At 41.5% G+C, this 27,011-nt stretch overlaps 1 protein-coding gene across 1 annotated transcript in view; it reads left to right on the forward strand.

The window, feature by feature from the left end:
• Positions 1 to 26,762, forward strand: part of LOC145356978 (6-phosphofructo-2-kinase/fructose-2,6-bisphosphatase 2-like) — a 66,133-nt gene extending 39,371 nt beyond the window's left edge. Inside the window, exons 12-15 of the mRNA XM_080210002.1 lie at positions 923 to 985; positions 11,137 to 11,201; positions 23,201 to 23,256; positions 25,288 to 26,762. Coding sequence (XP_080066128.1) covers positions 923 to 985; positions 11,137 to 11,201; positions 23,201 to 23,256; positions 25,288 to 25,333 — 230 coding nt within the window. The 3' untranslated portion in view covers positions 25,334 to 26,762. The remainder of the gene's footprint in view (positions 1 to 922; positions 986 to 11,136; positions 11,202 to 23,200; positions 23,257 to 25,287) is intronic.
• The last annotated feature ends 249 nt before the right edge of the window (positions 26,763 to 27,011 follow it).

A 27,011-nucleotide genomic window follows, 5' to 3' on the forward strand; every position in this document is an offset into this window, starting at 1 on the left:
TTGCATGTGTCTCAAAGAGATCACCCCTTAGTCTTCTAGAGGATATAGATTTAATCTACTGACTCTCCCCTCACAGGATAGTCCCCTCATCCCAGAAATGAGTCCAGTGAACCTTCATTGCATTTCCTCCAAGGCAAGCACGTCCCTCCTTCAGTAAGGTGACCAAAACTTCTGCACAGTACTCCAGGTGTCGTTTCACCAAAACCCTAGAGAACTACAGCAAGACTTCTTCACTTCCAACATTCCAAACTCCGTTGTAACAAGGCCTAACATGCTATATGCCCTCTCCATTGCTTGCCGAATCTGCCCGTCAACTGTCTGTGACTTGTGCATAATAATACCCAGTTCCCTGTGATCACCAACATCTTCCAGTCTTGCTGCTTTTCTATTTTTTTCTTCCATGTGGATAACTTCACACCACCTCATGTAATACTCAGCTGCGATGCTCTTAGCCACTCAATTAACCTGTCCATTTCTCCCCAACATCCCTCGTCTCCCACCATGTCTTCCGCTAAAGATTGCTCCCTTACCCAACCTTGCAACATCAGCAAACTCTTACATACCACACTCAGTTCCTGCATCCAAGTCACCACTTCAGATTATAAATAGTTGAGCTGCAAGTACTTACCCCATTAACTCCAGCCAGCCAATCTGCCCATTCCAACTCTGTTTTGACTATGTTTCCATACTAATATAAGACCGTGCAAAGTACTGATGTGAATACTAGGTACTGACAAGTGATAAAATTGAAAGTGTATCATTCTTCAGCACTTTTATCCCTAACATTGCTAAATGAGTCTTTTAAAATGAAACATGGCAGAATTAAATGTTGCTTTAATTCAGTGTGTAATTATGATGAAATGGATATTATCATGAACAAGACCAGCTTTCTCTTTAATATTTTCTATTTTTTTCATTACAGATGAATTGCCATACCTGAAGTGCCCTCTGCATACTGTCTTAAAACTAACACCTGTTGCCTATGGTCAGTAATCACACGCTTTACTATCATCATTCAAATCTCTTCTATTAACACTGAGCACAGGGCAAGGTAAATCAGATGCTGAACTTGCTAAAGTTGAATGAATTTTTAAAAATTATTCCAGGATATTCTTTCTTAAATTTATGCTTTAAAAATTCCAGAAAAATGAAGACACATTTGAAACACAATTTTACAATGTGCTCACAATATTTTTCAGATTTCAGGAAATGCAACTGAATTTATTTAATGAAGTAAATTATATCTGTGGAATGTGTGTATTTTTCAATTTCCAGAAGATGTTATAGATGTAAAAATGGAATTTAATGTTGGCAAGTGTGAAGTTGTCCACTTTGGTAGGAATAATGGTACGAAGGACTATTACTTACATGGTGAAAAACTGCAGCATGCTACGGTGCAGAGGGACCTCGGGGTCCTTGTGCATGAGTCCCCCATCAGCCGTGTCGCTGCTGTATATTCACCTGCTTACTGTTACCTGTTTTATTGTTGGACAAAATGCAGAAGCACTTTTTATGTTTATGCACCAGAATTTGGGCATTCATTTTGTCCTATATTTTTATAGGAAAAACGTTTGCTTGTATTTTTGCACAGCACAACCACACATACAACAACATCTAATAAATGGTTTTTGCACCATCTAATTGAGGGATGACCAAATTTGAAAGGGTGGGGTAGGGCATAATGGGTGGAAGTGTACACTTACAGGATCTCAGATGTTTAACTTTAGTCCTGTTCATACTTTTGGAAAGAAATTATGTTCCTCTTCCTTTCTCCTTTTGAATTAGTTCTCTGGCAAAACAAATGGTCATGATGTGGATGTGCCGACGTTGGACTGGGGTAAACACAGTAAAAAGTCTGACAACACCAGGTTTTAGTCCAACCGATTTATTTGATAGTAAACGCACAAGCTTTCGGGTTAGTCCCTTCGTCAGGTGAATGGAGAGTTCTCCATTCACCTGACGAAGGGACTAACCCGAAAGCTTGTGCGTTTACTATCAAATAAATCGGTTGGACTAAAACCTGGTGTTGTCAGGCTTTTTACTGTGTTTACCCCAGTCCAACGCCAGCACATCCACTTCAACAAATGGTCACCAGCTGAGAAGACTGGCAGTCACCTACTTCTGAGCCATTGCCAGTGCAATTCTGCAATTGGCCAGCAGAGTGTGTGCAAGAATACCTAAGGTGAAATTGTAATTTCTTTTTCCACTTCCATTGAGACATGCATCTGACTCCTATTCAGATCCTCCAAATCGGGAACATTTCAGCTGAGGAATCCTGATGATCATTTGCAATCCTGCTCCGGCACATCGTATTGATTCTCCAGTATTCTTTTAACACAGCCTTTGTACGCTACCATATCGTAAAGTTATAGGCTGCTTGGTATGAGTTGCAAATTTAGGTATTCGTGCAAAAGAAAGAATGTGATTTTACAATTCTTATTCTTGTGCTCAAATGCTTCAATGGTCTAACCCCTTCCCATCTTTTCAAACTCTTCCAACCCTACTACCTCTAAGAATTCTGTGTTTTTCTAGCTCGAGCCTATTATTCAAGGTCTTTTCCTTCACCCCACTATTGGTGGCCATCTCACAGGTGCTGAGGGCCAGAAGCTCTGACATTTCATAAGAACATAAGAAATCGGAGCATGAGTAGGCCATCCAGCCCTTCGAGCCTGCCCCGCCATTCAATAAGATCATGGCTGATCTGTCGTGGCTCAGTCCCACTTTCCCGCCTTCTCCCCATAACCCTTAATCCCCTTGCCTATCAAAAACCTATCTACCCGTGTCTTAAATATATTTAGCGAGGCAGCCTCCACCACTTCAACAGGCAGAGAATTCCAGAGATTCACCACCCTTTGAGTGAAGAAGTTCCTCCTCAACTCCGTTCTAAACTGCGCTCCCCTTGAGGCTGTGCCCTCTAGTCTTACTATCCTTTCTGAGCGGGAAGAGCCTCTCCACCTCTATCCTATCCTATCTTATATGTCTCAATGAGATCTCCCCTCATTCTTCTAAACTCTAAGGAGTACAAGCCTAGTTTATTCAGCCTCTCCTCATAGTTCAACCCCCTCAACTTCGGTATCAGCCTAGTAAATCTCCTCTGACTCCCTCCAAGGCCAAAATATCCTTGCGTAAGTGCAGCGACCAAAACTACACACAGTACTCCAGCTGCGGCCTCACCAGTGCCCTGTACAGTTGCAGCAAGACTTTTATATTCAATCCCCCTCGCTATGAAGGCCAGCATCCCATTCGCCTTCCTGACCACCTGCTGCACCTGCAGGCTGGGTTTTTGCGACTCGTACACAAGGACCCCAAGGTCCCTCTGCGCTGTAGTATGCTGCAGTTTTTCACCATGTAAGTAATAGTCCTTCGTACCATTATTCCTACCAAAGTGGACAACTTCACACTTGCGAACATTAAATTCCATTTGCCAGTTCCTGGCCCATTCGCCCAGCCTTTTGCCAGACCTCTTCATATTCTCTTTTTATAACGCTCCTTACTACTGACAATCATCCTTGACCATGCTTTTGGCCATGGTTCCAATATCTTCCTTGCTCTCAATGTTTGTTTCATTTTGGAATGTTTTATCACACTAAAGGTACAATTTAAATGCACGTTGTTGTTATTGGGAGAGATGGTGTAGGGAACATCTGATCAATCAAGGATGCCTATCCACATGTTGCAACCATATCTAGCATTTCCTACAGAAGGTCAAAGAAAGACCACTATATCAAACCTGAGCCCAATTTAGGGAAAATGTGGGGGAAATTTAATTGCAACTCCCTAAGACATTATTAAAAGTTCCAAGTTTTTGCAGTAAGCTGTTAAATCTTTCAAATCCCAATTAACATGCAACTATAACTGGAAGCCCCTTTCTGATGAAATTGTTTATTCAGTTACTTTCTGAAGGACTATGCATAATCCTTTCTTGCCACATGCTTTAATAAACTGTTACGGGGATAAATAAATACTTCCTGACGTACTTCAGATATGATTTTACAACAGTCAACAGTGGTTTCATGGTCAAGATGGAATAGGCCAAGTTTGTTTTTGTTCAAACTGAGGGGTGACCTAATTGAGGTGTACAAAATTGAAGAACTTAGATAAGGTAGGCTGAAAGATCAGCTTCCCCTGGCTGAAGTGTCAGTCCCCAGGGGGTATGGGTTTAAGGTGATCAATAGAAGGATTGGAGGGGACATGAGGAATACCTTTTTCATTCGGAGGATGGTGAATATCTGGATTCATTGCCCGAATTGATGATCGAGGCAGAAATGTTCAACTCATTTAAAAAACACTTAGGTCTGCACCTGAAGTGCTATAATCTGCAAGGCTACAGACTAGGCACTGGAAATGGGAGTAAAATGAGCAGCTAGTTTATTTTTTCCTCTTTTGGCCAGTGCAGACACAATGGGCTGAATGGCTGCTTTCTGTTCTGTAACCTTTCTATTGTTCTATAATTTTTCTCACAAGCCTGCTTTGTGGCATTGTATCACATGCCTTTTGGAAGTCCATGTACATCACATGAACAGCATTACCCTGATCAATTCTCTGTAATCACTTCAAAAAACTCCAAGTTAGTTGAACACAATCATCCCTTCAGAAGTTCATGCTGGTTCTTCCTGATTAACCCACATTTTTTCCAAGTGGCTCATAATTCTATCCTGAGTAATTGTTTCTGGAAGTTTCCTTACCACTGGAGTTAAACTGACTGGCCTGTAATGGCCAAATTTTTCCATACAACCTTTCTAAACAAGGCTTTAATGTTTGCTATTCTGCAATCCTCTGGTCCCTCTCCTGAATCTAGGGAAGACTGCAAGTTTATGGATAGTGCCCCTGTAGCTTGACTTCCTTCAATATTGTTGGATGCATCTCATCAGATCCCAGTGCCTTGTCAACTTTTGAGTCCTGCCAGTTTATCCAATACTATCTCGTTATTAATTTCAAACCCTTCTAGTGACAGTTTCCTCCTCTGCAGCAGAGTCTGGGTAGCATCTGCTTCTTTGATAAAGACCAGTGCAAAGTATTCATTTGATACCTCAGCATGTGTAAATCCCCTTTTTGTCCCAAATCAGCCCTACTCTTCTTATCACCCTTTTATTGTTTATATGCTTATCAAAGTCCCTGGAATTACCCTTATGTTGGCACCCATCTTCTCTCATAATTGCACTTTCCTTCTCTAATTTGCTTCTTCACCTCCCCTCTGAACCTCTGTACCTAGTTTCATTCTCATTTGTGTTTTCTTCTTTACCTGTTTTTCTATCTCTTTTTTTCATCCAGACTGCTTTGACTTTGTTTGCCCTATGTTTTGCCTTAGAGAGAATACACTTTGACTGTGCCCAGACCATCACTTCTTTGAAGGTAGCCCACTGTTCAGCTACAGTTTTTCTTGCCAACATTTGATTCTGATTAATTCAGCTTGGCTCTGTTCTTGCCTCATTGAAGTTGGCTATCTCCCAGTTAATTCTTACTCTGGACTGTTCATCATCCTTTTCTACTATCATCCTAAACCTTACTATGCAGTGACTTTTGTCTCCTATATATTCTCCCATTGACGCTTGATCTAGCTGACCCATCTGATTTCTAAGAAACAGGTCTAGCACTACCTCCTTTCTTGTTGGACTGGACACATACTGCTGTAGAAAATTCTTTTGAACACACTGAAGGAAGCCTTACCACTCTCTGTCCTTTACACTATCACTATCCCACTCTATATTTGGGTAGTTAAAGTCCTCTATTGTAACTGAATTGATTGCCTGTAGACTATACCAAGCAATGTAATTGCATCCTTTTTGTGACTTAGCTCTAGCTAAATAAAATTCACTCCTTGAACCATATAGGGCACCCTTTTTCTGTAGCACTATCAATATTAATCAGGATCACCACCCTCCCTCCTCCTCTTCCTGTCCTATCTTTCCTGAATACATTGTACCCAGGGATATTTAACACCCATGCCAGTCCTTCCTTGAACCAGTTCTCTTATCACCGCAACACCATAAATCCACACGACAGTCTGAACCTGTAGCTCTCTGATCTTATTTACTATAGTCTGTGTATTCACATACATGTAGTAGTACCCTGAATAAAACTTCATTATTTTCTCCGTTACACTGACTCTGCCTATGAACTTAAGATTCTCTATGCTAGTGCTATCTGTCTCCCAATATTTAGTGCACCTTGGTATTACTCTCTAATGCTGGATGCAAGATGATTAATTCGTTGCCATGTGCAATATGCACCTGAACTTGCAGGTATATTTTTAAAATTGTGCGTTATATTTGGGAAATTAACATACTTCCAGATACAAGAAAAGAACAGAATAGAAATCTGTTGCACTAAATGATGCAACATGCTTGAGTCAAGTTTTTATCATTTTCCTTCCTTTGCTATTTTCGTGTGTTGTTATTGGTATAAATATACAAGCGCATATGGGATGGTTTTCTTGACCAATGCATTGAACCAAGTAGAGAGCAGGTGATTCTAGACTGGTCATTATGTAATGTGAAAAGAATAATTGGAAATCTAGTTGTGCGAGACCCTTTGGGGATGAGCAGCCAAACATGATTGATTTTTTTTTATCTAGTTGGAGAGCAATGTAGTTGATTCTGAGACTTAGGTCCTGAATCTTAATAAAGGAAACTATGATATGAGGCACGATTGGCTATGATAGATTAGGAAATGTTACTTAAAGGAAGATGGTGGATAGGCAATGGTAAACATTCAAGGAGCGCATGGGTAAACTGAAGCAATTGTTTATTCTAGTCTGGCACAAAAGTAAAACTGGAAAGGTGGTCAAATCATGACTCTTAAGGAAAATTAGAAATAGTATTAGATTCAAGGAAGAGGCATACAAATTGGCCAAAAAAAGCAACAGACCTGAGGATTTGGAGCAGTCTAGGATTCAGCAAAGGAGACTCGAGACCGATTAAGAAGAGGAAAATAAAATACGAAATAAGCTTGTGGGGAACATAATTGATTGTAAAAGCTTCTGTTGTTTACATGAAGAGACAAAGATTGGTGAAGGCAAATGTAAATTCCTTACAGTCAGAAACAGGGGAATTTTTAATGGGGAACAAAGAAATGGCTGACCAGCTAAAAATATACTTTGGTTCTGCCTTCACAAATGAGGACACAAATAAGATACCAAAAATGTTGGGGAACACAGGCTTTAGTCAGAGGGGGGAACTGAAGGAGATCAGTATGAGTAGAGAAATGGTGTTGGGGAAACTAATGGGGTTGAAGGCAGATAACCTGCAGAGCCTGATAATCAACGTCCCAGAGTACTTAAGGAAGTAGCCCAAGAAATAGTGGATACGTTAGTACCATCTTCCAAGATTCTATCGACTCTGTAACAGTTCCTATAGATTGGAGGGTAACTAATGTAACCCCACTATTTAAAAAAGAAGGTAGAGAGAAAACAGGGAATTACAGGTGAGTCAACCTGAGATTGGTGGTGGGGAAAATTCTAGAATCCATTATCAAAGATTGTACAGCAAAACATCTGGAAAACAATGGCAGTGTCAGACAAAGTCGGTATGGATTTATGAAAGGGAAATCATGCTTTACAAATCTATTGGAATTCTTCAAAGATGGGAAACAATGGATGTGATTTATTTGAACTTTCATAAGGTTTTCAACAAAGTCCCACATAAGAGATTGTGTGTAAAATTAAAGTGCATGGAATAGTGTACTGAGATGGATAGAAAATTACCTTAGCAGACAGGAACCAGAGTAGGAATGAACAGGTCTTCTCCAAATGACAAGCAGTGACTGTGGAATACCACAGGGATCATTCTGGGACCCCAGCTATTCATTATACGTATTAATGATTTCGATGAGAGAACTAAATGTAACATCTCCAAATTTGAAGATTACATAATCTGGGTGGAACAGTGAGCTGAGGAGGATGCAGAGATCTTTCAATGTACTCAGTATATAGGAGATCAGTCAACCGCCACCCTCATAGACATTTTCTGCCACCTCCCTCTGCCCCACCAATTACTGGTCACACCACCCAACCCTCACCCCCATGCAGAGTAATCTCCTTCCCTCCCCTGCTACTGACCACCTGCCTTCCCTGCCTGGCTCCACGCCCATGAAGTCCTGTCTCCTCAGGCCCCACCCCTTTGGCACTGCTTGGTGCCTGGTAAGCAGTGCCAAGCTGGCACAAGGGGCACTGTCCACCCCTGCCTTGACCACCAGGGGGCCTCAATGGCCTCTGATCCCACAGCAAGGCCCTTCTTTCAGGTCCCCATTAGTGGGAACCAAGTGTAATCCTCACCGGTGAAGACTTCCACTGACGAGGTCGGAAAGCTAATTGAACCCAGATTATTGTGCCCCCGGCTCACTAATAAGATTTAAATTATGTTACTAACACTTAAATCAGCAGGGTGACATCAGCAAAAATGCCATGGGAGGATCGCGAGCGACGTGATGACAGGCACGATTCGCATTTTTTGCCTCCCATTTAAATTCCCTGCTACGCTAATCAAATCGACCAGCACTATTGGGGCAGAAAGATTGCATCTTGTAAGAATTCAAGAAGCAGTTAAATATAGCACTTGGGTTAAAGGAGATCAAAGCATATGGAGGGGGGGAAGAGCCAGATCAGGCTATTGCGTTGGATGATCAGCCATGATCATAATGAATGCTGGTGCAGGCGCAAGGGGATTAATGGCCTCCTCTTGCTCTTATTTTATTATTTTCCTTGTAATTGTTGAGGATTTGGAGTTAATATAACTTGGAAGTAGGTGAGCACTTTGGTGATAGTGACCACAATTCGGTTACGTTTACCTTAGTGATGGAAAGGTATAGGTATATATCGAAGGGCAGAAGTTATAGCTGGGGAAAAGGTAATTATGAGGCTATTAGGCGAGATTTAGGATATGTAGGTTGGAGTAGGAAACTGCAGGGGCTGGGAACAACTGAAACGTGGAGCTTATTCAAGGAGCAACTACTTCGAGTCCTTGATAAATATGTAGCTGTCAGGCAGGGAGAAAGTGGTCGAGCGAGGGAACCGTGGTGTACTAAAGAAATTGAGTCTCTAGTGAAGAGGAAGAAGGAGGCTTATGTAAAAGTGAGACATGAAGGCTCAGTTAGGTCACTGGAGACTTACAAATTAGCCAGGAAGGAGCTAAAGAGAGTGTTAAGAAGAGCTAGAAGAGGACATGAGAAGACTTTGGCGGATAGGATCAAGGAGAACCCTAAAGCTTTCTATAGGTATGTCAAAAATAAAAGATTGGTTAGGGCAAGATTAGGGCCAGTTAGAGACAGTAGTAGGAAGTTGTGCATGGAGCCTGAAGAGATAGGAGAAGCACTAAATGAGTATTTTTCGTCAGTATTCACGCGGGGTAAAAGTCAATGTAGTCGAGGAGAATACTGAGACACAGGCTTTTAGACTAGATGGGATTGAGGTACTTAAGGAGGAGGTGTTAGCAATTCTTGAGAGTATGAAAATAGATAAGTCCCCTGGGCTGGATGGGATTTACCCTAGGATTCTCTGGGAGGCCAGGGAGGAGATTGCAGAGCCTTTGGCTTTGATCTTCATGTCATCATTGGCTACAGGTATAGTGCCGGAAGACTGGAGGATAGCAAATGTTGTCCCCTTGTTCAAGAAGGGGAGTAGACCATCCTGGGAATTATAGACCGGTGAGCCTTACTTCTGTTGTTGGCAAAGTTTTGGAAAGAATTATAAGGGATAGGATTTATAATCATCTAGAGAAATAAATTGATTAGGGATAGTCAACACGGTTTTGTGAAGGGTAGGTCGTGCCTCACAAACCTTATCGAATTTTTTGAAAAGGTGACCAAAGAGGTGGATACGGGTAAGGCAGTTGACGTGGTGTATATGAATTTTAGCAAAGCTTTTGATAAGGTTCCCCATGGTAGGCTACTGCAGAAAATACAGATGCCTGGGATTGAGGGTGATTTAGCAGTTTGGATCAGGACTTGGCTAGCTGATAGAAGACAGAGGGTGGTGGTTGATGGGAAATATTCAACCTGGATTTCAGTTACAAGTGGTGTACCTCAGGGATCTGTTTTGGGGCCACTGCTGTTTGTCATTTTTATAAATGACCTAGATGAGGGTGTAGAAGGATGGGTTAGTAAATTTGCTGACGACACCAAAGTCAGAGGAGTTGTAGACAGTGAGGATGGATGTTACAGTTTGCAGAGGGACATAAATAAGCTGCAGAGCTGGGCCGAGAGGTGGCAAATGGAGTTTAATGTGGAAAAGCGTGAGGTGATCCACTTTAAGAGTAACAGGAGTACAGAATATAGGGCTAATGGAAGGACTCTTGGTAGTGTCGACGAGCAGAGAGATCTCGGTGTACGTGTGCATAGATCCCTGAATGTTGGCACCCAGGTTGATAAGGTTGTTAAGAAGGCGTACAGTGTGTTAGCTTTTATTGGTCGAGGGATTGAACTTTAGAGCCGTGAGGTCATGTTGCAACTGTACAAAACTCTGGTGCGGCTGCACTTGGAGTATTGCATACAGTCCTGGTCGCCGCATTATAAGGATGTGGAGGCATTGGAAAGGGTGCAGAGGAGGTTTACCAGGATGTTGCCTGGTACGGTGGGAAGGTCTTATGAGGAAAGGCTGAGGGACTTGAGATTGTTTTCATTAGAAACAAGGTTGAGAGGTGACCTAATTGAGGCATACAAGATGATCAGACGGTTTGATAGGGTGGTTAGTGAGAGCCTTTTTCCTCAGATGGTGATGGCTAACACGAGGGGACATAGCTTTAAATTAAGGGGTGGTAATTATAGGACGGATGTCAGAGATAAGTTCTTTACTCAGAGGGTAGTAAGAGCGTGGAATGCCCTGCCTACAGCAGTTGTGGACTCGCCAACTTTAACGGCGTTCAGATGGTCAGTGGATAGGCATATGGATAACGCTGGAATAGTTTAGGTTAGAGGGTCATTAGATTGGTTCCACTGGTCAGCGCAACATCAAGGGCCGAAGGGCCTGTACTGCGCTGTAATGTTCTATGTTCTATAAGGAATGTTTTGTTTTAATGCCATTTTATTCAAATCATTGTTCATGGGTTCAACAATTAGCATTGACAACTGTAGCATTGATAAGTGAGTTTTCATAATATACAACTTAATTTCTGTATTCATGTTTGAAACATTCTTTTCTTTCAGGTTGTAAAATGGAACTAGTTTACTTAAATGTAGAAGCAGTGAACACTCATCGTGACCGGCCACGGGTAAAGATTCTGTATTTTTCTTCAACTAGCTTAACAGTTTCTGTGTGTTAAGCCCGGAATGACAACGTAAATTGTGCTTTCCAAATAATTTTTTGTTTAAAAAAAATTATTAGGGGAAAAAAATGATCCCTAGTCACCCTAAAAGTGACCATTCTTGAACTGTTAGAATCAAAATGGTAAAATCGGACTCTAAGTGCTGAATCTGGGAATGTTTCAGATCCGACTTTTAGATCTCTTCTCCAGCATCCCCATATGTATTCTGCCTGAAAAAAAAAAGCAACAATTCTGAATTGTGCTGCAGAAGCCTGTGGGCAGGGCTTAAAGTGCCCAAAACTCTGCAGCTCTGATCGAAGCCTTTAACTGTGCATGCGCAATTTTAAAAAAATAGAAAAGTGCTCCCCTGCCACATTACTCTGGGCTAGATAATGCCTGTCCCTGGCCCACACAGACAGTGCCCAATCCCCACAACATAAGTGTTGTCATTCCCCCCCCACCACCACCACCCCTGCCCCGCCCCCCCCCCCCCAATGCCACCACAGAGAGCAATCTGACCAGCCTCCCACCACCCCACCCCCAACCAGAGAGCCATCTGACCAGCCTCCCTCCTACCCCTAAACTCACCCCTCCTTCCCTGAGAACGATCTGACCCATCTCCCTCCCACCACCGATCTGAGTCAGAGAACTTACCTCCTCAGAATCTGGAGTGCCCAAATCAGACTTTTGTGGACCATGTCTGTTTCGCTCTGAATCTGGACGGGCAAAAACGATGGTAAAAGGGGAAATGCAGTCAGTTTGGGTGTCCAGCCCATTAAGTCAATTTAAATGTATGCAAATGTATTTAAATTGGCCATTTTAGGCGCTTGGTAAAGGGGGAATGGGCACGGAGGCGGTCGCAGATTGCGCTACTTGCCTCACGCCCGACTCTACCAAGTTTTCACACCCAAAAATGGGCACAACTTGATGGTAAAATCGGGCCCTTAAAGCCTGTGTGGTCAAATTACTGTCATAAAGATAGAGAAGAAAACGCACAAATTTATGGCTCAGATGCAGATAATTCAGCCCACGTCTACATTTGCTGAAAATGGGTCATACACCCTAATATCACTTTAAAGCTCTTAAAGAATATTTGAGGTTGGGGATAGAGTTCCAGAATTTTAACCCAGCACTAGAAGGACTGACAATAGACATCCAAGTAAGTCACTGTGGCCTATGGCTTAAAGTTATTTGTCCCTCCCTTCTGTAACAGACTATCTCCATCTCACCATCCAGCAGAATGACTAAGACAGAGAGACTTCTACAGCAGATGTGTTTGCTCAGACCAGCCTCACTGTTTAATAACTCCCAAATACTCCAGTCTAGAGGCACAAACTGCTTTGCCATAATGTTAACTTTAATTATTTGTATTGATTGTGTATGGTTTTCAGTTTCTTTGACTTTCCAGCACTGAAAATTAACTTGACAAACAAGGAGTGTCATTCCTTTAAATATTAATATTTGGGGATATACTTTGTTCTTATTTTTTCACTCATCTCTTTCTCTCCTCCTTTCTTTTCCCCTTGTTTCCTGCACCTCACTATAGAATAGATTAAATATCTTAACTGATACTTGAGGGAAGGTAATGGTATTGTGACTAGACTAGTAATCCAGAGACCCAGGACATGATCCAGGGACCTGGGTTCAAATCCCTCCAGGGCAGATGGTGAAATTTGAATCTAATTGGGGAAAAAAAAGGCTAATGATGACAATCATTCATAATCATAAACCTATCTGATTCACTAATGTCATCACCCGGTCTGGCCTATATGTGACTCTACATCAATGTGGTTGACTCTCGAATGCTTTCTGAAATGGAGGGCAGTTCAGGATGGGCAATGAATGCTGGCCCAGCCAATGCCATAAACATCCCATAAATAATTTTTTTTAAAGTTTCTAGTCAGACTGTGCTCTGCTCATTAACAATTGTTCACTAAGATTGGTTAAAGAGTTTGATGCTACTGTTGACCAATCCCAAATGGTTTGAAATAAGCATTGAATTTTTTGATTGACTGATGGAAACTTCAAATAACCATAAAATTCAACATGCAGTGCAACTGCTACTGCTAATTGTTTGTCACTGACCAGATTTCTGTTCCACTGTTTCTGAGTTTTGTACATTTTGTAGCAGGGATTTCTCTGTTGCTAGTTCTGTGTTCCAAGTGGCTAAACATAAAGCAACCTTAGTACGGCCTGTTTTAGAAGCAGCTAAGAACTAGAAAATGCTGCATACTGAAAAATAGTTGCTCTGTACTTTATAAGATTTTAGAAGTTATAATTTGTGGGCATGAGTGCCCCCGCCTTGGTGGGTAGGTGCTTTTCCGTGTGTGTGTGTGCGCGCGCGTGCATGTCCCCATGACCGCATGGGTTTCCTCCAGCTGCTCCCCTCTTCACAGATGTGCTGGTTAGGTTGATTGATCATGGTAAATTGCCCCTTAATGTCCCAGGATGTGTATTTAGAGGGATGAGCATGGTAAATATGTGGGGTTTTGGGGATATGGCCTGAGTGGGATTGTTACTGGTGCTGACTCAATGGGCCAAATGGCTTCCTTCCACCCTGTAGGGATTCTATTATTCTATATTGAAGCACCATATCATAAAAGTTGTTCATGTTTGAAACAGTTGGTGCTTGGGACCTTGTTATTGCTAATGGCTGAGCCATTGAAATTAATTTTATGAAAGAGACGCCGTCTGTAAATTGACTCATTTTATTGTTTGTTTTGTTCTTGCCCTTTTTCACCTTGTTTTTTGCTATGCTCATTGTGGAAAATGAGAGGGGGTGGCAACATTTATTGTTGGAAATATGGTGAGAGTTTTTTAAATGCCAAAATATTATTTACATTCACCTGGGTGCTTGGGACAAGAGTAATATTAAGTAAAAATAGAATTAAAATATGTTTATTAGGTTGAACATGTTCTGATCAAGAGTGGCCTTCGTATTTTTGAATTCATTCTCAGAATTGATTAGTTTGTTCTACTCACATAACTGTTAATACCAGGTGATTAATTTGGACCAAGCTAGGTGGAACTCCCCAGAAGCAAGCATTGTGTAAATAAATAGATGTACAGACATCTAGAAGCAAATAGTTTGCAAGAATTTCAAATGAATTGGGTGACATTGGCATTTATGAATTTTCATAAGGAATTGGATGTTTTCTGAGTATCTATTTCATTCAACCATTTGGAACTATAAATAATCCACAAAGTTTGGCTCAACTTTTCTACCTTTTCCTGTCTTTGGGTTCTTTGTAACTTATTTAGTCTCTCCAGTCATATCTGTGATATACCTTCTTTAACTTTTTTATGTACCTATGTGTTGGGTTTCTTGAAGCAATATATTCCTGTGTTTTAATTATGAGAAGGCAGTGGTGTAGTTGTATTGCCATTGGACGAGTAATCCAGAAACTCAGGGTAATACTCTGGGGTCTCGGGTTCGAATTCCACCATGACAGATGGTGAAATTTGAATACAAAGAAAATTACGGCACAGGAACAGGTCCCTCGGCCTTCCGTGCCTGCACTGACCATGCTGTCTATCTGAACTAAAATCCTCTACCCTTCTGGGGACCATATCCCCCTATTCTCAGTGATTCATGTATTTGTTACAAAATCCCTTAGAAGTCACTACCGTATCTGTTTCCACTACCATCCCAGGCAACAAGTTCCAGGCACCCACCACCCTCTTTGTAAAAAAAAATGCCTCATACATCTCCTTTCAACTTTGTCCTTCACACCTTAAACCTATGCCCCCTGGTAATTGGCTTCTCCATCCTGGGAAAAAGCTTCTGACTATCCAATAGACTTTCAATGGAAGATTGAAATTAAAAGTCTAATGATGACCATGAAACCATTGTCAATTGTTAAAACCCATCTGGTTCACTAATGTCCATTAGGGAAGGAAATCTGCCATCCTTACCTGACCTGGCCTACATGCAGCTCCAGTTCCACATTACTGTGGTTGACTCTCAAATGATGTCTGAAATGAGGAGCAGCTAGAGATGAGCAGTAAATGCTTGGCTAGCCAGCAACGCCCACATTCCATAAAATGAATGAATAAATAAAAGTTTCATTGAATCTTTACTCTTGTTTGCATTGATTCTAAAACACAAAGGAGATTATTCAGTTAAACCAGTCTGTTTGACTGTTCATACTCCACACCTTGTCATTTCCTGTTAGAACATAAGAAATAGGAGCAGGAGTAGGCCATCTAGCCCTTCGAGCCTGCCCCGCCATTCAATAAGATCATGGCTGATCTGTCGTGGCTCAGTTCCACATTCCCGCCCTCTCCCCATAACCCTTAATCCCCTCTCTTATCAAAAACCCATTAACCCGCGTCTTAAAAATATTTAGCGAGGTAGCCTCCACCACTTCAACGGGCAGAGAATTCCAGAGATTCACCACCCTTTGAGTGAAGAAGTTCCTCCTCAACTCCGTTCTAAACCGCACCCCCCGCTTTATCTTGAGGCTGTGCCCCCTAGTCCTACTGTCCTTTCTGAGCGGGAAGAGTCTCTCCACCTCTACCCTATCCATCCCATTCATCATCTTATACGTCTCAATGAGATCTCCCCTCATTCTTCTAAACTCTAATGAGTACAAGCCTAGTTTATTCAGCCTCTCCTCATAGCTCAACCCCCTCAACTCCGGCATCAGCCTAGTAAACCTCCTCTGCACTCCCTCCAAGGCCAAAATATCCTTGCGTAAGTACGGTGCCCAAAACTGCACACAGTACTCCAGCTGCGGCCTCACCAATGCCCTATACAGCCGCAGCAAGACCTCCCTACTTTTATATTCAATCCCCCTCGCTATGAAGACCAGCATCCCATTCGCCTTCCTGACCACCTGCTGCACCTGCAAGCTGGGTTTTTGCGACTCATGCACAAGGACCCCGAGGTCCCTCTGCACCGTCGCCTGCTGCAGTTTTTCGCCCCGTAAGTAATAGTCCTTCCTACCATTATTCCTACCAAAGTGGACCACCTCACACTTGCGAACATTAAATTCCATTTGCCAGTTCCTGGCCCATTCGCCCAGCCTATCTAGATCCTTCTGCAGACTCTCCACACCCTCCGCGCAATTTGTCGTTCCACCAATCTTGGTGTCATCAGCAAATTTTGACACCATACACTTGGTTCCCTCCTCCAGATCATCTATATAAATGGTAAATAGCTGAGGCCCCAGCACCGACCCCTGGGGCACTCCACTAGTCACCATCCGCCAATCCGAATAGCACCTATTGACCCCCACTCTCTGCCTCCAATTTGACAACCAATCCTCTATCCACGCTAACACCCTACCCCCAACTCCATGTCCCCTGACCTTCTGCAATAACCTCTTGTGAGGTACCTTGTCAAACGCCTTCTGAAAATCAAGAAAGACCACATCCACCGGCTCTCCTCTATCCACTGCCCTAGACACATTCTCATAGAACTCCAGTAAATTTGTCAGACACGACTTCCCCTTAACGAAACCGTGCTGCGTCTGCTCTAACAAGCAATTCCCCTCAAGATGCCTCGCTATTTCCTCCTTAATGACGGATTCGAACATTTTACCTACAACAGACGTTAAACTAACCGGCCTATAATTCCCTGCCTTTTGCCTGGCACCCTTCTTAAACAACGGCGTAACATTAGCCGTTTTCCAATCTTCCGGTACTTCCCCGGAATCCAGTGACGTCTGGAAAATAACCACCAAGGCATCCACTATCACCTCCGCCATTTCTTTCAGAACCCTCGGATGCATTCCATCCGGTCCTGGCGACTTGTCCACAATCAGCCCCTCCAGTCTGTTAAGCACCGCCTCTCTAGTAACAGTAATGTCATTAAGACCCTCCAGTCCTACCACCTTTCCATCTCTAACACCCGGCAAATTATTCACGTCCTCCTCCGTGAAGACAGAAACAAAAAAGTTATTCAAGACCTTAGCCATATCCCCATCCCCTACCACTAATTCCCCCTTCTCATCCTCTAAGGGACCAACGTTCACCCTAGCCAGCCTCTTCCTTTTTATATATTTATAAAAACTCTTGCTATCCTTTTTTATATTAAGCGCTAGCCCAGCTTCGTAGTTTCTCCTACCCTTCTTTATCAACTTCTTTGTCAATCTTTGCTGACATTTAAACCTCTCCCACATTTAAACCTCTTCTTGCCCACTACTCTTAGCTACTCTAAATGCCTCCGCTTTCAATTTAACACTTTCCTTCACCTCCTTCGTTATCCACGGCTTATTACCTCTCTGCCTACTGTCCTTTTTGACCATCGGAATAAATTTCTGCTGAGCACCAAGGAAGATCTCCTTAAAGATCCTCCACTGCTCCTCAGCAGACCTACCTTCCAACGCGCTCCCCCAGTCCACATTTGCCAAATCTTCTCTCATCCTACCGTACTCCCCTCTGTTCAAACAAAGGACACGTGTCTGGGAACCCACTTTCTCCTCCTCCATCTGCACCAGAAACTCCACCATACAATGATCACTCTCCCCAAGAGGATCCTTCACCGCAAGGTCCCTAATTCTACCCGCCTCATTACATAACACCAGATCCAAGATAGCTCGCTCCCTCGTCAGCTGCAACACACACTGTTCAAGGAAACTATCCCGGCAGCATTCCAAGAACAACTCCTCGAGCCCACCGTGTCCAACATGGGTCGACCAATCAATATGTAGATTGAAATCCCCCATAACTACGGCCGTCCCATTCCTGCATGCCGCACTTATTTGCGCGTTAACAACCCGCCCCACCTCCAGATCATTATTCGGGGGCCTATAGACGACACCCACCAGCGTCTTCCTCATCTCTACCCACAACGATTCCACTTTCTGCTCCTTGGCTCCAATATCATCCCTTGCTACCACCCTGATGCTATCCTTAATCAGCAGAGCCAAGCCCCCCACTTTTTCCTCCCGCCTATCCTTCCTAAACACTTGATACCCCTGGACATTCAGCTCCCAGTCCCTGTCATCTTGCAGCCATGTCTCTGTAATGGCCACCAGATCATATCCATTTGTGTTGATCTGCGCCACCAGCTCATCCACTTTATTCCGAATGCTTCGTGCATTCAGATAAAGTGCCTTCATCCCAGCCTTCACCTGGACCCTATTTGCCATAATGCCACCAACCAAACTCACGCCCCCTACTCCCTCTATTACCTGTACCCTCTCCTTAACTTTAGACCCCGTAAAGTCACCTACCCTCGCACCCTCCTCTCTCTCGCTCTCTCTCTCTCTCTCTCTCTCCCCCTCTCTCTCTTCTTCTCCTTCTTCTTCTTCTCCTTCTTCTCCTCCTCCTCCTCCTCCTCCTCCTCCTCCTCCTCCTCCTCCTCCTCCTCCTCCTCCTCCCCCCCCCCACCTACCCCAATACTGATGCCAATGCCCCATAAATTCAAACCCATTCCTCCCACACCAATCCCTGAGCCACCCATTCACTTCCTTAATCCTATCAACCCTACGCCCGTCTGCACTCGGTTCGGGCAGTAGCCCAGAGATAACCACCTTGTCGGTTCTACTTTTTAATACCGTTCCCAGCTTTTCATACTCCCTCCCACATAGAACATAAAACACTACAGCACAAACAGGGCCTTCAGCCCACAAGTTGCACCGATCATATCCATACCTACCAGGCCTATCCATAACTCTCAATCCCATTAAATCCCATGTACTCATCCAGAAGTCTCTTAAAAGACCCAGCGAGTTCACCTCTACCACCACCAACGGCAGCTGATTCCACTGACTCACCACCCTCTAAGCAAAAATCTTACCCCTGACATCTCCTCTGTACCTGCTCCACAGCACCTTAAACCTGTGTCCTCTCGAAGCGACCATTTCAGCCCTGGGAAATAGCCCCCGAGAATCCACCCTATCTATACCTCTCAACATCTTACAAATCTCCATCAGGTTGCCTCTCAATCTTCGTCTCTCCAGGGAGAAAAGACCTAGCTCCCTCAACCTATCCTCATAAGGCATGCCTCCCAATCCAGGCAACATCCTTGTAAATCTCCTCTGCACCCTTTCAATAGCTTCCACATCCTTCTTGTAGTGAGGCGACCAGAACTGCGCACAGTACTCCAAGTGCAGTCTGACAAGGGTCTTATAAAGTTGCAGCATTACCTCCCGACTCCTAAACTCAATCTCTCGATTAATGAAGGCTAGCACACCATACGCCTTCTTGACCACAACCTCCATCTGCAAGAGCACACCATACGCCTTCTTGACCACAACCTCCATCTGCAAGAGCACACCATACGCCTTCTTGACCACAACCTCCATCTGCAAGAGCACACCATACGCCTTCTTGACCACATCCTCCATCTGCAAGAGCACATCATATGCCTTTTTGACCACAGCTTCCGCTTGTTTAGTCACTTCTTAGCTATTGAACGTACCTGTTGTTTCAGCATCATTCCGTATGAGTTTTTCTTTGTCATCATTTCTGAGCAGCCCTACACCTATTTTATTTATCATTGTAAATTGAAATGTTACTTTTTAAATACAGCTTTCCAAGGTTAGCTCATTAATATAATTCCAGATGTTAATTTGGACATATAAGAGAATGGAAAATTCCACGCTGATGATACTTAAATGAAATTAAATATTAATGGGCAATAAGAATTTTGAAAGCCATTGGAAAGGAACCTGAAGCAGTGAGAGAGTTTTTTAAAGGAAAATTTGTTGAGAAACAATGGGCAGAAAAAATCCAAGGTACAAGCACAAGTCTGTGAGTGTGTGATGGTGCAGTACTTCACCCAGCCCCAGTCTAACCATTGAATCATAGAAACCCTACAGCACGGAAAGAGGCCATTCGGCCCATTGAGTTTGCACCAACCACAATCCCACCCAGGCCCGATCCCCTTATCCCTACATATTTACCCACTGATCCCTCTAATTTATGCATCTCAGGACACTAAGAGCAATTTTAGTAAGGCCAATCAACCTAACCCACACATCTTTGAACTGTGGGAGGAAACCAGAGCACCCGGAGGAAACCCACGCAGATATGGGGAGAATGTGCAAACTCCACACAGACAGTGACCCAAGCCGGGGATTGAACTCAGGTCCCTGGAGCCGTGAAGCAGCAATGCTAACCACTGTGCTACCATGCTGCCCTAAGTCAAGTGAATGCTGCATAAGGTAGATGTGACGCACTTGGCCCTTTATAGCACCACTCCCAGAGGTCAGCACAACAATATGAGTAAAAAAAGATTTTCGACAGGTTGAACATTGTCACTGGGTGCTCAGGCCTTCTTTAGGGGGATCTTAGCACCAAGTAGTGCAACCCTACTGACCGGGACCCTGAAGACAACTTCAGATAGGTATAATTTACATGGAGAACCCATTCACCAACAGGAAAATAGCAAATAAAATGAAGAAAAGCAGTTGAGAAATGAGGTGCACTTTCTTTAGCATTATATTACGCTTACCATGATCCTTTCCACACTCTGACTATAGATGTCCAATTCAGATAGGTGTGATTATGAATGGGCATCCTGTCCCCATCAGCATAAAAGAAGCTACAGAGAACATTGCCAATGCCAATTTAACATTTAAATTAAGTTTCCATCAGTTTAACACAGCACTTATTGACATTTATTACCTCTGGTAATTACACATGATGCAAAGTGGCTGGTGATCTGATATTACAAGATTGACAGTTTTTTAAATTGTGTAAATTAAGTAAGCATGGTCACAAAATCTGGACTCAGCTATGGGAAAATTTCATCTGTAACCCACAATCTTTACAGGTTGAATAATTTTCCAGGTTACTTCAAAATTGTATGCTTCTGTCTTTTGTAATAGTGCAAGGCCAAGCATAAATATCCAAAACATGAATTAAACTTAGGAGCTTGGTAACTTTTGAAACATTATATCTGAAAAATTAGCAGGAATATGAGCAGGCACTTGCTTCAGATTTGTTCTGGTTCACTTTATACCTCAAGCAGTGTCTGAAAACCTAAAGGATGTAATCCTTTAAGGAAGAGAAAGTATCCACTTCCAGAGAACATGTTGAGCACTATGTATAGCAAAATTATACTTCAAGGGATTGATCTCGAGCCCTTCAACAGGGAGCTGAGTGTGATTCATTGGTATGACAAATATTTGAAGGCATAAAGAATAGCTCTTTAAATGCAGCTATAAATAAAATATGCCATGATTAGGCATGCAACACATACATTTATGCTCATTTATCATGGCTCAGTATTGACGGGCACACAAATTAGATGCAGGAGTTGGCCAGTCAGCCCTTCAAGCCTATTCTGCCATTCAAAAGGACCATGGCTGATCTGACTGTAACCTCCTGTCTACCTTTGACAACCTTTTATCCTCGTTTATCAAGAATCTATCTACCTCTGTCTTGGAAACATTCAAAGTCTGCTTCTTCTGCAGAATGTGTGCTACAGTTACGCCCACAGTGCTTTCGGTAAGAAGTTCCCAGGTTTTGACTGAGAAGGAAGGGGATAATAGTTCCATGTCAGGATGGCTTGTGACTTGGAAAGGAACTTCCATCAGGTGGTGTTCCCATGCACTTACAGCCTTTGTCCTTGGAGGTGGGAGAGATTGTGGGTTGTGAAAGTTGCTGTTGAAGGAGCCAAGGCATCTTGTAGAGGTTATACACTGCACTAAGGTATGGAGGGAGTGAATAATTAAAAGTGGTCAATAGAGTGCTAATCAGGTAGGCTGCTTGTCCTGATGTGCATTGAGCTTTTTGAGTGACATTGGAGCTGTACCCATCAAGGGTAGGTGGAGAGTCATTATCTATCACAATTTTCATTTGTGCATTGTAGGTGGTGGATAGGCTTTGGGGGTAAGGGGGTAAGTCACATGCCACAACTTGTGGCATCTGACCTGCTCTTGTGCACAATGTTTATATGGCTATTCCAGTCAAATTTCAGACCAATGGTGACTACCTCTGGGTGTTGACGATTGTGTGAGGATTCAGAGATGGTAATGCCATCAGTATCACATCAATTTACCAAATAATTATGCAAAAATAAGCAACCTACTATTCAGGGTTCAAATTGTGTTCAGAGTTATTGCAGGTGAAGCATTTTTTGTTATTTTGATATTTCAAAAATGATGTTTGTTATAACTGTATTTATTAATTAGTTTGTTTAATTTTTGCTAAATTTATGAAATGATGCAGTATATATTTTTTCAGATATTGATGGTGTGTTGTATTTCAGTAAGCCAAAGTACAAGTTATCAGAGGTCTTTATTTGATCTCTGGGTCCTGTTAGGTTTATCTGGATGTTGATCACTTCCCATGAAATATGTACACCAGAATTTTACTGCCCCACCCACCATGGGAATCTGAGCACATGAGAGGTGGACAATGGGAAAGTCCGTTGACCCCAGATAGAATTTTCTAGTTTTGGGTCGAAAGAGGCCGTAAAATCCTGCCCATAGTATCAAAATCTCTAGAGCCGAACATAGAATTTTTCTTGGATGTGTGGGAAATAAAGATTGATATGTATGAGTTCCAGCATTCAAACCAGGTGAAGCAATACAAAATATCGTTAAATTTGAATTAATCTGCTGTATGATTCCAGCAATAATATCAGATCATTGTCACCTCAAGTGGATAGCAATCTACATGACAAATGCCACTGATGTGAGTTGAGCAATAGAGAGAAAATTCTGTTGGGCACATGGGTGAAAATGATCATTCAGGAAAGGTTTTCCCTTGCATTTTGAAATGGGAGCTTCTTTTAGATTAAGGGATTATTTATTGCTAATGTGTCTCCTCAGGCTACCCTTGATTTAGTTTTGGTTTTTTCCTACATTCGGAAGGCCTACAGGAAAAATTGTCAGGTTCTGCTTCTATTTCTTAGTTGCCTTGAAAGATAACAAAAACGCTCCTGAGTATAAATATATTTTTTGCAGCATCTGTCAGAAATACACTGTGTACCTTCTTCACAATGAACAATGGTTTGAATTTAGCCAACATTATGATCTATTAACTGCCTATTTTTTCTTCCACAGAATGTTTCATTAAATCGCACACGGGAGGAGGCACTGAGTACTGTCCCACATCATAAGTAATTGGAACATTTTCAATGAATAACGTATTTGGTTATTGACATAATGTTTATTTGGGCCCATTGAAATTAATTTGCTACTATAATAAATGAGCAACGAGTATTTTCCAGAACTATAGGGTTATAAGATAATTGGAGATCTGCTTTTGTGAAATTTTCTCAATCATGCAACTGTCCAACCTAATTTTGTACCCTTTCATAAGAAAGAAACACAGTCCATTTCAAGTTAGTAACTAGAAATTAACTAGCTGAAAGAGTTATCTTTGATTGTATAATGTTGGTTATTCAGCTGCAGGCTGACTGACTGAAGAACAATTACAGTTGTACAGTTGTAATCATTTAACCTTTCTTTAATATTGGTAATCTCACACTGTCTGATCAGAAGAAATATGGAAAATAGTTTCACCAATGGATTGCTTACTTGTCTCATTTGTGAATTATGGAGTCAGTCCATGGGTGAAAATATCCTTGTACTTCAGTCGTATATGTTGTGTTCTGTTTGTCTCATTCAGATGTTTTTATTAGTGTTTTTCATGTACATTAGCCACTGACATTAATGTGACTAATACTTAAATATTATATTATTCAACCCTTATTTATTTCCCTGTAAATTTTTAACTTTAGTGAAACATGAAATGTTTCATTCCATCAGAACACAGCTTTGTATGTGAAACATATTCTTGTTTTTTCAAACATCTTTAAGATCATATGATAATCAGACTCTTCTTGTAGCATTTGTTTTATTGAGGGTCTAGTATCAACCAAATACAGGCCTCACAGAAAAAGAAAATTGCTAAAAGTCATAATTGGCAGCACTCACTGCCACTTACCCACTTTCAAGAAAAAGGTACTTGAACACTAATTTGAAAAGCTTTAGTGAGATTCTAACATTGTTCTTTTTTTAACATTTGCCCTTACCTGCAGTGGAACAGGCCTTAATCATGTGTTAATATTTATATTATTTTATATTTTGTTCTCAGGACAATCAGTTTTCTCAAATAATTATACTATGCAGTCTTCTGTAGCATGGTATTTGTGTATAGTTTTGTTGGCACTCTATGATTCTAAATTGCTTTGTTTTATTTGTTATATTTGTATTCTAAACTCTTTGTTATCTGCTACAATGATCATTTTAATCTGACTGGAACATGTAGCACCACAATGCATCGCATTAGAAAAGCCATAACCAACAAGAAGGGAGTCTGAATCTTTTACATAAATATGTGGGCTTAAGCAAAGTGAGTTCTGGACACCATGGCCACAATTTCAGTTGTGCTTAAGTTTTTACTACTTTTTAAACAAAGGGACTTGAATTGTTTTAATAGTGCAACTGAAAACAAAGTGGGCACTTTGTTAATTGTTTGTTAATCAATAATTGCTCAGTACTTAAAAGGGACACTCCACTCAATGGAAACTTGAGAATTAACAAAATACTGGCTGGGCTACATCTTGTTGAGTTTTGTTTTTGTCATAAGTGGAGCTTCAAACCTTATTTGTGCTACAGTAAGATCTGTAAATTACATGTTAGGGACTGGCATTGTGTCCTTTATTTGTAGGTGTCCTGAATTTCAAAGCAACTACTGTATATGTCGTAAATCTTGTCCAGTAGAATGTGGAGTTCTTTACTTGGCATTGATAACAGCAGAGAAACTGTGCTGTACCGAGGATAGAGCCATGCAAGTATTCAATTCCCAAGAACAGTTTCTCTGCAATATGCATGCTAGGTGAAGGGCACCCAATTCAACAAAAGCTATTTCTTTACAAAACGCAATGCCACCTCACACTGAACTGACCTCAGGAAGATTTGGAACAGAAAGGAAACAAACTGCACAAGGAAGCACCGGTGATCCCAACTTAATGTAAATTCCAGATGTAGCAGCCTTGCAATAGGCTGTATTCCATAATGTAAAAGTGTCATGCATTGAATGTAGTCCATAGTTTCTAATTTATTATCTGTTGTTTCAGAATGCCTCTTGTATATTTTATCATGCAAGTTATTTGGGTCTTAGTAAGTGTCTGTTTTTTTTCCAGGTGTCCATTTTTGGGAAGAGTCAGTGTACACTGTATTTTGCTTTAATGAGCTTTAATTGCAATCAGTGACATTGCGAACAAATGATAATGTATCTTGGGTCATGTTACCTGAAGTCAGTTCAGAATTTTTGTAAAGTGTTATAAACTTGACTGTTCTTCCTATAAAGTAAGTGCTGCTCAGTCTTTTTTTTTGGTACGATTATTCAAGTGGGAAAAGTATTGCTTTTGTGAGAGGAGTGCAAATTAAAATGCACTGAGGGAAAAGCACACAAGATTTATAGTCAGTAATAGTCTCACTTGGCTCCACAGCAGAGCGAAGGTATAGAGGAGTTGATGGCGACAGAACTTATTCCGATTAGTTTGGTGACCTCTCCTGATGCTTTTATCAACTGTATCTTAATTGTTTACATTCCCATTATGTGACCCATTATGCTGCCTGAATTACTGTCCTCGTCCTGTATCACAGGGCTGCCAGTGGGCCATTCTGCCATTATTTGGATCATTTTTTAAAATTTCTACATTTTAACTAGGAATTGACATAATTCACACTGCTGGAGATCTACAGCAGAATCCCACAAAGCAATTAATATTCACTAAGATTTTATATTGCTTGATTCCTCATTAACCAATACATGACTATCCTGTGCTTGAATCAGTTATTGAAATTCAAGGCTGGAACTTGCTTGTTATAGAGTTTGAATTAGCAATCAAGATCAGAAATTAACTTAAGCTTTGTGCTTTTAAATCTCAAGAATCTCTCTTTCTTTGTTCTCAGTTGTTTGTTGTATCTTGCTCCTCACCAAGCTAATCAGAATAAACTGAATTCTTGTCACTAAGCACGTGTGACTCTTAATGCTACCACCCGGCTAATGTAATCAGGGGCACCAAAAGTAAATTGTGTTTACAAAAATATCAGGCCTGCTGTTTATACTGCACAGACTGACCTATTTACTGTGAGACAATAAAGGTCTGAACACACATTTGGACTTGTTTAAACGCACAGTGTACAGGCTCCCAGAGTAATGTATTGTGTAAGCTATTATAAAAGTTGTAAATTTAATATTGTGACATATTTATAAATGTAACAATGGAAAAAGTCCATCTTTGATTTTCAAAAGCTGTGTCTAAGCATTATTTTGAATTATTGAGTATATTAAATGATTTCCATTGTCTAGGAAGGTGAAATGATTACTGTGAAGAAAGCTCATACAGGAGAAATACTATACCACCATTTTGCACAAAGCAGTGTAAAAAAGATTGACTACATTAAATTGTTAATTTTATAAACTTATATAATTAAATATTTTATCTTTGTACTTTGTAACTGGGAGGATCTGTGGGCCATTGGTTAAATAGAATATCTCATGTTTATGGACAGTTATAAATGTGCTTTTTACTCTTTATGATTACCTGATCTCTGTATGTTTGTAATTCTTGAGAAGGGAACATGTATTTATCTGGAGAAAAATAAATAAGTTTCCTCCTGTATAAAAGGAAAGTGTCTTGATACTCATTTGGTTACACACCACCTTCCCTTTTTCTTTTAAGCCTTTCCTTATTACTCCATTTTGAATAAAGAGAACAAAGAACAATACAGCACAGGAACAGCCCCTTCGACCGTCCAAGCCTGCACCGATCATATGTTCCTAACTAGACCATCTGTTTGTATCCCTCTATTCCAAGTCTGTTCATGTGGCTATCTAGATAAGTCTTAAATGATCCTG

The sequence above is a fragment of the Carcharhinus amblyrhynchos genome, chromosome 22 (genome assembly GCF_965287045.1).
Source record: "Carcharhinus amblyrhynchos chromosome 22, sCarAmb.v2.hapA, whole genome shotgun sequence".
Lineage (NCBI taxonomy): Eukaryota > Metazoa > Chordata > Chondrichthyes > Carcharhiniformes > Carcharhinidae > Carcharhinus > Carcharhinus amblyrhynchos.